Source organism: Clinocottus analis, unplaced genomic scaffold (assembly GCF_023055335.1).
Source record: "Clinocottus analis isolate CAN_PGR_092001 unplaced genomic scaffold, fCliAna1.0.p SCAF_16, whole genome shotgun sequence".
Lineage (NCBI taxonomy): Eukaryota > Metazoa > Chordata > Actinopteri > Perciformes > Cottidae > Clinocottus > Clinocottus analis.
This window is the reverse complement of record NW_027175887.1, coordinates 3787755-3801639: the sequence shown is the minus strand read 5'-3', so window position 1 is coordinate 3801639 and position 13885 is coordinate 3787755. Positions and strand designations below refer to the sequence as shown.

Sequence of the window (13885 nt, the reverse complement as noted above, 5' to 3'; positions counted from 1 at the left end):
TAAACAGACATCTTGTTTTAACAACATTTTAATAAATGTGATCTTCAGACTGTTTGAAACTTCTCACTGCTCTTTGAAACACAATCTATTCTCACGAAGGACACAGAACATGACAAAAAGACAACCAGCGCAATAAGTTGGTTGAAAATCAAGTTTTAATGTCGTAAAAATCACTGCCGTCGTCATCCATGATGAGCAACAACAGCAGCACAAATAAAACAGCATTAGACATACAGACATCATGGGAAACAAGACATATTTACAAATAATATCTCAGGCTTTAAGATACAAGGCGGTTTGTCACAACGGGTGGAAACACAGCACATATCACCGGATTAACTGTCAAAAAGATATTACGTTAGTGGGTTTAGGTACGTGTCATACGTGGAGCTCAGCATCGCTTAAATATTGTTTTCTGCTGCTTTTGGATCGGCCGGAACGGAAAATAAATTCAAGTCCGGCTGCTTTGGGGTTCATCTCGCTGTCCTATGTTTATGCTTTGTGTCAAGTGTCAACACAACACTGCAGTGCGCACACACACTTCCACCAGTTTCAGGTCGTCCTCGTCAGAAATAATTACAAAACGAAAGCTGCTGGATTATTTTACTAATTTTACATTGTCACATAGTCTTGATGTATCGATCACACACACACATCTGCAACGGGCCACACGGGAATGCTTTGCTGAAGACGTTTAAGACTTTGCCGGTCACGTTGTAGGCACTGTTTAACTATTGAAAATGAGATCAGAGCAGAGAAATGAACTAACAATAAGATAATGGGAAGAAGAAGAATAAAAAAAAAAACTAAAATCAGAAAGTCGCCCCTTTTTATCCAACACTCATATCCATTCCTAAATGTACATTAAAACAAGAACAACAAAAAAGACCACAGATTTGACTCTTCAACAAGGATAGATCTTAATTTATCATCATAAGGCAAACTTTGTTTAGTTTACAACAACAAAAATAATCTTAATCTGTAGATGCCTTAGAAATCCAGCCCAAACTCAGGGTTGAAAAGCACTGAAATACACGCCATGTGATTGATTGAACTCGCCTGTCGCTGCGGAAGAAACAGCCCACGAAGTGTGAAACCCCGACTGTGGGTCAGCGCGCTCAATTAAACACCAGGATGTATTTCAGAGGATCAACAGGTCGGCTTTATTTGTAGCTGAATATACTCTAGCGGCTCAAATCTGATGTCCACGACGGGGCAAACGTAAACACCGTTTACGCCATCTGTGAGTAAAACCAGATTTCAGCTGGGAGGGTAGATTCAGCCGGAGGTTTGGGGCTGGTCGGAGCTCGTTCTAGTGTCCGTCTCACGCCGTCTTCTTGCGTAGCACAAAGTAAGTGATGGAGGAGATAAACGTGAGGCTGAAGGAGATCCACGCCAGGATGTAGCAGTGGCCGTACCACCCGAACTTCTCGTCGATGTGGAAGCGGTCTGTGTAGATGGACGCCGCGATCATGATGCACAGGCCTGGAGGGCAAGGAGACGAGGACACGTCAGTGAGGGCCCGGGGAAGGACACACTGAGAGCGAGGGAAGGAAAACAAACACTCACAGGCAAGGAGCTGGAAGATGCCGGAGATGGTGAACCTCTGTCCTTTCGGGAGGGTGAAGAGCTGAGCCACAAACACAAAGATGCCCAGGATGGAGAATATACAAGCGAGCACCGCGCTGGCCTGCACCGCCTGGAGGTAGTCTGCAGGGGGAGACAGAGAGACGGCCACACAGTGAACGTGTGTTTGAGCGTCCTAAACATGTGCGAGACATCGCACTGACACACCCAGGAAACGATGACGCCGCAGTTGACTCTTGTTGTTGGAAAATGAGTCCAACGAGCGCACAAATATTTTAACGCATACTGATTATGTCGTAAAGACAAACAAACAGCTCTTTGTGTTGCGAGGGTCTAAACGCCGTCACTAAACAACCCCAGACACGAGTTTGCAGCTCTGTGATGCTCGTAATTTGCGAGACAAAACAATTATAATTTGGATAACTGCAAACCCAGTTTGTGTGTGTGTGTGTGTGTGTGTGTGTGTGTGTGTGTGTGTCCAGTTCATTTACATGCACATGTTGCCTCCATAAAGGATTAAGAGCCAGATTGCAACCACATGTGGACTTATTTTTATCACTTTAAGGGTTGTATTGAATGTGTAGGAAAGAGGGCGTACTTGCACGCACCAATCAGGTTTGAGCAACATCGCATTTAAAACCTGAAGATAGCCGTCAATCAAACCAAACCACACCCACACGGACATCTTCTCGGCGTTGATCGTGGCCATGTGGGCATTGACATGCAGAGAACCGCTGTTTCATGCATTGCACGGCTTAAGTTAAAGTGTCGCGTTGCTCTGCACGCCGCGTCTTCGCTCCTGACTCACCCTCTGGGTAGTGGGAGCCTGTGGGGAGATCGGTGGTGTTCCACACGCCGTCCGTCTTCAGCCACCGGAACCACACGTCAGTGGACATGTCCTCGGTCATCCACCAGGCCTGATGGGGAGAAATCAATTCACACTCAAAGTCATGCATAAACACCGGCGACCTTCAAACACACAGAGAGAGAGAGACAACTCGAAGCCGCAGTGTGTGTTCAGCCTGTGTTTTGACATGTCTCGGGGGGGCAGGTGCGGGCAAAAAGGAGACGAGGGGGAGGAATGCACATCCTCCTGTCAGCGAGGCATTCCTCGGGTCTCGCTCCGGTATGCGCGACACTCGCTAGGACACACGGGCAGGAGTCCAGCGCGTTCCTGTGTTCCTGATTGACGGCTTCGCCAGCAGTTTTAAGTGCACTCGGTGGCGTCGGGTGACAACGGCACCTCGTATCAAATAATGTGGCCCTGTGAAGAGCAGCGGCCCATTGACGGAGGAGGAATGAGGGCCTCCAGCAGCCAATCACTCACGAGCCTTTGACGCACATACCTCCTCCGCTCTGTCATTTTAACACCCAAAACTGGGAAAGGAAGCCAGGGATTGGCTCGGGGAACGATCGTTGCCTCGAGGCTGAGAGGCGTCCACGTACAGCGCGGCACCGTGCAGGTGTGAGGGGGGACGAAGCTCAGCAAAATGTACTCACATTGTCAATGGTGGCCACCAGGAGGAGGATGATGCCTATGATGTGGAGGACAAAGATGGCGGCGAGGAGAATCAGCATGTTGACGGCGCTGGAGAGAGAGAGAGAGAGAGAGAAGGGAAACTTGTTACACCACTTTCCACCTTTTTATTATGCAGGGCGGATATAACTGGAGGGCTAACTCACACTCAACATAATAGAAAACACACACACACACACACACACACAGAGCAGCTTGGCATCCACTATGAGCAGACAGAATCAAGTGTGGCCAACAACAAAGGCTCCCCACTTCCTGCCGGGTTTCAGCGGGGCCGCCGTTAATGACAGCTCCACACACGCCATCGTCACGAGCGCACTCGTCTGAGCAACAGCGCGAGGCCTGGGACCTGGCGCCCGCTCAGGGTGTGGCTTCACAGCTTCTAATTACTCCGGGTGCACAGCTAACGCACGCCCAGTCAGATGCCTGCAAACAGACGGCGAAATGGCGTTCCCGTTCGAGAGGCCGAGGTGTTGACGCTCAGTTTATTTGCCGGAGACGGAAGATACGAACGCAAACCGTCTGTAAAGACAAAGTGAGCGAGACAGTGTGTGTGTGTGTGTGTGTGTGTGTGTTCAGGGGGGGACGTTCACGGCAGGCAGATGAGTTTGGGCTTGTCTTGTGCTGCCAAGAACCCCTGCCACTCCTTAAAATAACTGTCGAGAATACCTGCTATCCCAGCAGCGAACCCTGGCAGGCCCACGCCCGATTCCCTCTGCTTTGAATTACAAACACACATTGCACACCGCAAGCCCAGCACAAGCTGTCTGAGAACCTCCACGGCTCCTGAGGCGCCCTCACCCTCGCTGCATCGGTTCTCCCCTGATGCCTCTGCCCTTGTGCTTTCACACATCTGATCACTTTTGTTCCACTCGTGCCCGCGTGTGAACCGTCCAGCGCCGAGGCCGCGTCACTGGGTGCGAACAGAGGAAGAGGAACATCTGGAATGTGCTGGTTCCCTCCACGGCGAAGGAGTGGTCAAGGGCTGGGTGCGCACACACACACACACACTCGCACACACACTCGCACACACTCGCATGCCCGCCAGCTCACTCACACGCAACTGCACACTCGCATGCAGACACGCTGGTGCATATGTGATCACGCCTGTCGCAAATATTTCCCACCTTTTTGGTTTACTTCCAACGGCTACAGACAAGTGGAAGATTGGAGTTTTGGAGGAGCCCAAACACTCGAGTGTCGTCTCCTGCCGGATAATGACTTAACTTCTGGGCGGTAAAAATAGAAGTAGTACGGCGACCACAAGCCGAGTTAATCGCTCAGCAGTTGCTTTACTACAAAACACACTTGTGGCCCACTTTGATCAGACTTTCTCCAAATGCTTCGCCTGAGAAAAGACAAGACGTGTCAACAGCTGCTGCCGGGACTCTCGCATCTGGCCTGGCTGTGACGTAGTTTCCATCGCGCCAAATGGAAATATGCGTGGCTGAGGCTAGGTGTGACAACGCGGAGAATCCCCCCCAAAAGAAGCGAGCGGCCAAGCGATCCTGCGCCTTTTTTTAAAAGAGTAAATTACATTCAAACGGGTCCCTTCAACAGTCACTTTCTCCTCATAAAGGAATATGTTGAGCAGCGCGACGGGAGCTGAACACATCTGGGCGGCAGCCACACCTGGCCGGCTGGGCGGTAAGTCAATGGCAAAGTTGCGCGTGAAGGTGAACGGATGTGGAAGGCCACTCTCTCACACACAGACACACACACACACACACACACACTCACACACAGACACACTCACACACAGACACACTCACACCTGCTTTTACTCTGATCCTCATCGGATTTTTTTATTTTCTAAAAACAGGAAATACTGAAACAAGCCTGCAGAAGTCCCATAAAAAACACTGCTAACACTCTGAAGAGAGAAAGACACACAGAGGGAGGAGAGTCGGTGACTTACTTGCTTGATGGCTGTGCGTCTCTTCAGGTCTAAATCCTCCTGTTCTCAAGGACAATAACTTCAGAGTCTAAATGCACAAACTCTAGGAGCTACCCGTCCGCCCACTTTCACCCAGCCCTCTTTTTAAGTCCACACCCCAGACAAGCCTCTGGCTGGCTTGATCACATAATCTCTGCCTCTCTTCCTCCCTCCCACTCTGCTCTTTACTCCCCCCTCCCTCCCCTCCCTCAAGCCAGCCACTATTTCCACAACTTTTGTGGGCAGGCAATATATATATATATATATATGAAAATATGTTTATTTATAAAAGTACATGTTCCTTTTGTGTTGGGTGTCTCATGTCTTTGTCACTCGGCGGTGGGGATTTTCTCCAGCGGATGACTCACTGAAGCTCCCGTAACTATTTCACATTATTGACAACGATTCCCGGCGTGCTGCCATGGCGACAGACGTGCAATCCGGGGGCCCGATCCCGGGCGCGTCGTTGCCGTTGCGCGTATAAACAAACGGGCAAACTGGCGTCCAAATAAAAAAAGAAGAAAAAAAAAAGTGTAGTGTTTCTTCCTGATCGCCGCCCTCCTTCTTTTCCCGCTTTTGTTACAGAGGAAGGAGTTTCAGGATGAAGGAATGTTGTTGGTTGCGAGAGGGAAAGAGAGAGAGAGAGAGAGAGAGAGAGGGAGAAGGAGAGGGAGAGGAAGAGAGAGGGAGAGAGAGAGGTGGGGGCAAACGAGTGCAAGTCATAGCTTGAGTGAGAGAAAGAGGGAAGAAGAGGGAGGGAGGAAGACATGAAGGCAATGGGAGAGGAATTTAGAGAGGCGGGGAGTTGGAGACATTTCACAGTGCTGCAAGTTCATTAGTTCTGACTCCCATCATTGTCTCATAGCTGTTGATTGATACGGTCCTAATGATCCTGAGGAAAAGTCATCTGCCTTATTAGAGCCGATCACATGACGCGCCAGTTTAGTTTGAGCGGGAATCTTCCCGCAGCTCTTCCGGAGACTTAATCCTCTGCAATCACGCCACATGATAATAACACATAATGGCGTTCGCCCGTTCGTCACACGGCAAATTGCCGTCGCTTCGGCAGATCAGTGACATCAACGGGACGGAGAGAGCGAGAAGCCGGAGCCTCGTCGCCTCGGCCGTGTCTAACAGTTCACCCGAAAGCATCGGACACGCCGAGCCAACGCACCGCTGTCCTCAGAGAACCAGGCCGGAGACCGTCACCAGGCTGGAAGAAGAGACATCTTCGTATGATGAAGAAGAAAACAACGGCAGCACACGCCCAAACAGTGTTTAACTACATCTTTATAGTTTTTACGAAGTGGTTTGATTTTAAAACTGTTGTAAAGGTTTTTTGGGGGCGGAGAGGCTGTAAATGCTCTCGCTGCTTCTGTTCAGTATTCAGCAGTTACACTTGAAAAACTGAAAGCGCTCCGTAGGTGGGCTCCCATTTGAAATGCCAAAACACTGAAAGGAGTAAAGTTAAAGCGGCGGTAACATGACCTTCTATATGGAGAGTTAAAGGGAAATTTAAAGAGAGAGAAGGGAATAATTGCACTTGATTCCCTTGATGTGTGTGTGTGTGTGTGTGTGTGTGTGTGTGTGTGTGTGTGTCCATACTTCAAAAATACATATTTTCCCTCTCACCTGTAGTGCTATTAAGCTGTCTAGTTTTGGAGATACCTGCCTCCTCTCCAATATAAAGGGACCATATATAAAGGTACTCGCGCCAGAACGACATATTTTAAAAACTCAACAGTAATGTCTCTTTCCAAGAAATGTAGTATTTTCGACACCAGATAACCGTATCACAGGAGGAAGCGCTCAGGTCCTTAATACTGCGAGCTCGCCGAGCACAGAGCCTCACGCTCACGAGTAGAGGCCCGCTTCCTCCTTTGCGGAGAAACGGTTGGCGCGTGGCATGAAACTGAAACCACACAACAGGGTCTGGGGGTCAGGGTTTCTGGAAAGAGACATTACTGTGGAGTTACTCAAATGTATTTATTGAAAAAGAAGACGGCTGAAATCTCCAAAACTGGATTAATAAATAGCGCGACAGGTGAAAGAGGCTTTAGGGTGCACTGTCCCTTTAAACTGAACCGTGATCTCAATGAAACCACCTGCTAAAGTGATGATACAGATATAATGAGCGCCAGTCCAGGAATGTCGGACACACACACGCAAAAAGATACAGCCAGACAAAAATACTCTGGGTGTGGACTGAGGTCGCTGGTTCGCTTGTGGTGAAACAGGCAGATACAGAAAACACGGAGCAGGAGTCTGAGTCAAAGGCCTCAGCAGAGTACCTGGTCAGTGTCACCTCCGGCCGCTCTGCCGCAGCGATGAGCCAGCGAGATAATAACAGCCTCCTGGAGATAATTGACCTGCCAATGCCGTGACCTTGAAAAGCAGCCGAGTCTGCGGCGCGGCTGCTTTAGTGGCTTCAGGCTGCCGGGGCTTCGCGAGGCTTCACGCCCGGGCCTCTCACTCAGAAATGAAACCGAGCCGCTTCTCCTTTTGTTGCGCGAGCTGTTATGAATGTGTTTTAATGAGGTTGTCATGGAAAATAACCTTTTTCATGTGTAGACAAAGGGGGACTCAGAGAGCTGGAATGCTGATGGCGGCCAGCGCTGAAATGGGGAACCAGAGGATGTCTCCGCCGTGGCAACGCTCCAGCTTTTCTGGGAGTCGGGCACATTGGCGATTTCCATGACAACACTATCACACGCCATGGGAACCACAGCGCCACCCCCCCTCCATTAATGTTCAATGATCAACGGTCTTTCAGACGCCACACCTTGCTCGTACTACCTAGCATCCGACGTGCCACGCCCAAATCTCTATGGGAGAATATGTCAGTCCGTTTTGAAATCCAGGGTTGGGATTAACTAGTTGCCTAATTTTTGTGCAAATCTACGCTTCGTCTACTTCGAGAAGCCCAAAAAAACGAAGGAAAAAAAAACGAGACAAACACCTCCACCCGGGCCGACAGACGACTCCCCTTGTGTAAGCAAAGCGGATGCATGTGATCATTACAGGGCCGTCGCTGTTTCAAATATCCTAGTTTTTTAAATGATGCGTCTTCAAACACAAAGTGTTTGTGCGGAAGCGACTCGAGGACGACATGAAGTGCTCACCAGAGAGACTGACTCAGAAAAAGGGAGAAGCGAGAATGCGGTCAAACCTGATTCTGCTCTGAGCCGGTCAACCCCACCTTGCAGGTGAGGTAAGGTTTGTATTGTACCGTTCGGCGTGGAGCGGCACTCCCTCCTGCCTTGTTCCACCCTGCCGGCCTCAGGAGTTACTGAGTGAAACCAATGTACTGCACAAGCCTGGGGAGTTACACAAAAGTATCAAAAAGACATGAGTTGTGCAAGAAACGGGCCTTCTACTCCGATCTTGGTGTATTTTCGGTAGAGGAAATGCTATGAATCACACGTTTTTTTTCAAAAAGAAAACTTGAGAGCGAGTGTTTGACACCAACGTGCGCTGTGTCACTCGTGGGGGGAGGAGCTTAGCCAGAAAACACGTTTTTTTTCTTTTTTGCTCCAAACACAAGTTGACAAATCACATGTCTGTGTAACTACTGAAGAAGACCAACGACAGCACGACAATCAGCCCTTTGTCGCGCTGCCGTTGCTGATCAGTACCGGTGGAAGTCCAGAAGGATCACTGGGAACAGTCGTGTCAGTGTCTGGTCCGCTGAGTGCTATGTGCACAAGTAATAATGATGATGATGATTTCAAATACTTTCTCAGGGTGGTTCTATTATTGTGCGGTTGACATTGCACAGTGGGGTCATTACCGAGCTGAACACAGGGCTTCACAAGTTAAATGAAATGCACAAATGGAGCATGTGGCCTGTCGGAGGACACACACTGCAACTTCTCCAACATCCAAAGCGCATTCTTGCATTTTGAATTACTGTTTGCTTGTTGAGCTTGTTGAGTTGGCAACGGTAGACATGCACACATACACACTGTGAGCGGCGAAATACCAACAGAAATGTACATTTTTTTGTAAATAGACAAACACGGCTGCGGCCGGTTGCTATTTTTAGTTGAGTAATATCAAAATCCTTTGATTGTGTGTTGGCGAGGACTCTCAATGAGGCGTATTTCAACACGGGTGTACGAGACAAAGCCAGCCGAGCGGTGCCTCCATGCCAGAGGAGTGAGCCTGACCACAGCCAAGTCACTGCCGCTTTGCACAATAGTAAAGCTTTCTGTCTGTGGTTGGCTGTCTCACTGCGCTCATTCCTTCTCCTCTTACTCAACGTCGCAGCCCGCCCGGAGATTTCTGAACTCCTATTGTAAAAGAACAGCTTCGGAGTGTGTATTCACGGGATTTACAAGGGTAATCTGAAAGAATTTCGATGCGAAGAGGTCTTTTAAAACGCGACAGAGCAAACACAAAGGCCATGTGTCAGTCGCTCGGTGTGTTGTAACGCTCCCCTCGCCGCGGGCTGTTGACTGATTGGAAAAGTCGACCATCGCCCCCGCCCCTCTCTTCCAGTGTCACCGGGCTGTTGTTTTATGGCAAGCTGCTGCACAGACATGTCAATCACACACAAACTCACACACCGACATACCTACAGAAGACGTAGATGTACACATCCTCATCTGCCTGCCACAGAAGTGACACATTGCCCCAGTTTATGGAGGGAAAAAACAAACATATGTTTATATTGTACATGCATACATCATACTCATCATTCTCAAAGGGAACGGCACATTGTTACAGCCGCTGGAGAAACAACACACACACACACACACACACACACACACACACACACACACACACACACACACACACACACACAGAGCTTCCTTTTCCTACAGTCCTTCTCTCAGGAGTATGATGATCATCACTTTCATTTTCCAGTAATGGTCCCCTCCCCAGTGTGTCAATGCAGTGGCCTTTGGCCCCCACAATAACTCAGAGATTGAATAAAACATCTTCATCAGTCCATCTGTGAGGAGATAAAGGCCTAAAAAACAAAAAAAAATGCATTTTTAAAAAGTTAAAGTGTTCAGTTGCGAACAAACAAGCCGCAGGGCAACGCTAACCTGAGTGAACTCAGGACAATGATGACCCGTCGTTTGAGCTTGAGGCCGTTTCAAATACCATCACATTCAATGATGGTGTTCCACAGGGTTCAATACTCGGTCCACTCCTTTTTTAATTACACACGTTGTTGTCAAACAATACAACAACACATTGTGAATTTCATACCCATGTGGCATGATCTTGACTCATGATATCCCCAAAACCTGAGCACTGTACGGCAAAACAACCCGATACAAGAAGACCACAATAACTATGACGAATGGTGAAATAAGTCATTTGGAAACCTACAAATCCTAAATGAGATATTTACAGTTTAAAATACACACTGTGTGATCATGTATTGTCCAGCCATCATTATATATGCGTGAGTTTATGTCAAGCACTTGGAATTGTATTTATATGAAAGGTGCTATTTTAAAAAGAGTGTATGATTGTTATTATAACTATCCTGTTTTGTTTTCCTTTATACAATGCCTTGCTACGATTTCCCCCCTCCTCCTCTTATACTGTTGTTTGAATTGTTCAATCTTTGAGTTTGTCCCGAGGGTAAAATACTGGACTCGGAGAAGAGAAGCGACGTAATGTGTCTGTGACGAGTGAGACTTAAACGAAGGGGCGATCAAAATCAAATTAGGACATCAAACAATACGCTAGACGAGTAGCGAAGATTATTCATCTCAAAGCCTCTGCATGTGCCCTGCTGGCCGGCTGCCTGTGGTTTGGATGAGAATCAGCCAGGAGGCGTCTGTTGTGACGGAGACACGGCGCGCTGTACTTTCTGAGCGCCGCGATACAGCTTCCAGTGGGGCGAGCATTGTGCGTGTGCGTGTGTGTGTGTGTGAGTGTGTGTGTGTGAGTGTGTGTGTGTGTCAGCTGTGGTGCCATAGCCACAGTTTACATTCAATAAAAAAAAAAAAAAATCCTCATATTTAGTCGAGCCGGCATGTTTCCATGGTTACTGGCCAAGGGTTTTCAGACTTGATTCACTTCCTCACCCTCCTGAGCGCTGTTTTTTTTTTTTTTGGAGACCTCACTCTGTTTCCCTCCCCTCCCTCGTGGACGTTACTACATTTAACTCCAGCTTCTCCTCACGTGATTTCTCTACTCTTTGGGAACATTTCTGCTCCTCCTGCTTCCTGCTCGGTGCCACCCCTGCGTTTATGTCGCCCCCACAAAAGCTTTGCTCTCTCAATGAAATCCAGACACACACACAGACACACACACACACACACACACACACTGTTCTCTCGCTCTGACTCGAAAAGAAAAAGAAAACAACTCCTGGCTGTAGCTAGGCAACTCCAAATATGAGTCATCTCACTGCCGCGCCCATCATCAACTGATCACCCCCCTTCCTCCAACCCCATTGACACACACACACATACACACACACACACACACACACACACACACACACACGCACACAGCCTCTTTATGAAGTGTAGTTGTTCCAAGCGCTGACAGCGTGCAGCCGTGTGGCTCATCTGACTCCGGAGGTGGAGCGGCGGCCCTCGGTCGTGACAGACCGTGAGGACGTGACCAGTCGGCCCTCAGTTGATAACTTCATGACCAGAACGTCGTGATGGCCGATCGCAGCTCGGCCCAGTCCCTAATTATCAGACGGTGGAGTCGGCAGTTAAACTAACTGCGCTCTTGTTTGCTGACGGTTTGGTTGCGCACGGCAGCCCGCAGAAAATATCTGTTTTTCTCATGAATAGGTGGAGCATCTAGAGCTTATTAAACTTTTATTGGAGGCATTTATTTCCCGGCCAGACGGCAGCTGGGAAGAACCCTGGCAACGAAGGTTTAATTTTAGTTCAGTGTATGAAACCAAACTGTGAAATGCAAATGAATGTAGATGATATACAGGAGTGAGGTGGTAAATCAATCTGTGATGTGACTTAATGAGTTATTTCTATCAATCAGATGTGTGCAGTTGGACAAAAAAGGAAAGATTAATTAAAAAGAGGGCAAAGGTCAAAGAAGGGTGTCAGGTTGGCAAGATCTGTCAGAAGCACAGACGTGTTTTTGGACTTATTAACATATTTTTTAATGAAGGATTCAAGTATTCGTGATGGTCAGTGGTATTAAAGGGACGAAAAACAAGATATTTCTAAAAATATGTATTCATGAATAATGTGTCTGCGTATGTCTACATGAATGTATCGGTGGAAATGATGAGTGCAGTGTAGTACCGCCCTCTAGTGGACAGGGAAATAGATGTGTTCAAAGTCTTGAGGCAATACTCAAAGTGCACATTTTAAAATCCTAATCCTGTTGAAGTAAATGTAGTGATTATGCAGCAAACTGCCCCTTGTGAATAATAATGTATATAGATTGATATTATGTTGTCACAATAAATACATAATAATAAATCTGAGGGGTCAATAAATTTGTATTTATCTTTTAGACTTTTTCCCTCATTTGTTTTGGCATCCATCTAAATGAATCCCTGTAGATTCTCTCTTTCACAGAAGCTGAAAATGTTAGGAACCACCAATTTAAAAATGAACTGTGATAAATGTTGAGAGGAACGAATAGTAGTATCTAATAGTAAATTAACTATACAAATAAATGCACTCAAATGAAGTTAAGCAGTGATTTGACACTTGAACGTGTGACATCTGCGAGGCTATGCACTCATACAAGGACACACACTGCGCATGCGCGCAATGGCTCGTTAAGGCCAATTAGCGGACAGGTGTGTCGGGAGGAAGTCTACAAAGATGCCGCTGCGGTTCTCCCTCGGCCCAGTGTTTTGGTGCGCAGAGAGAAACTCTTACCTGACATGCCTTTGAAACACAACGGATACTGCTTCGGTGTGCTGCTCGTTTACGCCGTCACGACCATCACTTTACCTCCGCTGGGCTGGTGCGAGCGCACCGGTCACACCTCCCGACCGGACCCGGGCCCGGCTCTCCTCCATGAGGGGCCCGCAGACCTCGGTCTCTCGGGCGCAGGGCGGCCGCAGCTCGGCTCCGGGCCGCCAGAGGAGTCGGGAAGTCTCCAGAGCTCCTTCCGCCATTTGGGGTCCGAGAACGAGACCTCCGCACTGACCCCCAAACTCACAGTGACGTCTACGTCACGTGACCAACGCTTCGGAACCCGGAACAAACCGAAGCGAAGCGACCCTCCAAATGAAGACTGCGGCCAGGGGCGGATTGAGCGTCTCGTGCCCGGCAAGTTTTATATCACTGGTCAACTGGAAAGAAACCCTCATGTGGGCTACCAGGCCGAGTCTGCTGCTCCAGGTGAACTGAGCTACTAGTCTCTCACACACACACACACACACACACACACACACACTTTCAGAATTGGGTTTTCATATAAAATGTATTCACTTTGTGTATTGTTGCTCAAACAAGTAGAATGAATACAATTTTAAGTACGATGTACAATGTACTGCTGAAAGCTAACGTGTTTAAATAAGTATTATATTCGGTCCACAGTGTCAAAAATAAAAAGAATATACGTTTACAGAGAATATTATTTACAGAGATAACGACTCATGAAGCTCTGCCTTTAATGGGTTTCATTCTCATTTTTTTCATGTCAAACCTCCCTAAAAGGCTAGAAACTTTAATCAATGCATTTTTCCATATCTTTTTTTTTTGCATTAGTATTTCATCTTATGTTCTGCAAAAAAATGTAATTGCATTCACCGTTGGAAGCTCTGAGGTGGTTTTGTTTTTGTCCCCAGTCCAACCGCCGGGAGGCTCGAAGAGGATCAGGGGTCAGCAGCTCGGTGGCTCAGAGGAGAGCTGGCACAG

General features: G+C 48.0%; 1 protein-coding gene across 3 annotated transcripts; it reads right to left on the bottom strand.

The window, feature by feature from the left end:
* Positions 1 to 137: 137 nt before the first annotated feature.
* On the bottom strand, positions 138 to 13220 carry LOC137786673 (peripheral myelin protein 22-like). 3 transcript variants are annotated; one of them, XM_068578708.1, is made up of 6 exons: positions 12899 to 13220; positions 9637 to 10035; positions 3088 to 3175; positions 2396 to 2504; positions 1570 to 1710; positions 138 to 1485 (listed from the first exon to the last, which is right to left on the bottom strand). In XM_068578708.1, the coding sequence occupies exons 2-6, from the start codon at positions 9738 to 9740 to the stop codon at positions 1325 to 1327; spliced, it is 603 nt and encodes a 200-aa protein (XP_068434809.1). In that variant the 5' UTR covers positions 9741 to 10035; positions 12899 to 13220; the 3' UTR covers positions 138 to 1324. The 3 variants fall into 3 exon arrangements, with proteins under 3 accessions (XP_068434809.1, XP_068434811.1, XP_068434810.1); XM_068578710.1 differs by lacking the exon at positions 9637 to 10035 and having other exon boundaries at positions 12899 to 13179; XM_068578709.1 differs by lacking the exons at positions 9637 to 10035; positions 12899 to 13220 and adding an exon at positions 5043 to 5170.
* Between the last annotated feature and the right edge of the window lie 665 nt (positions 13221 to 13885).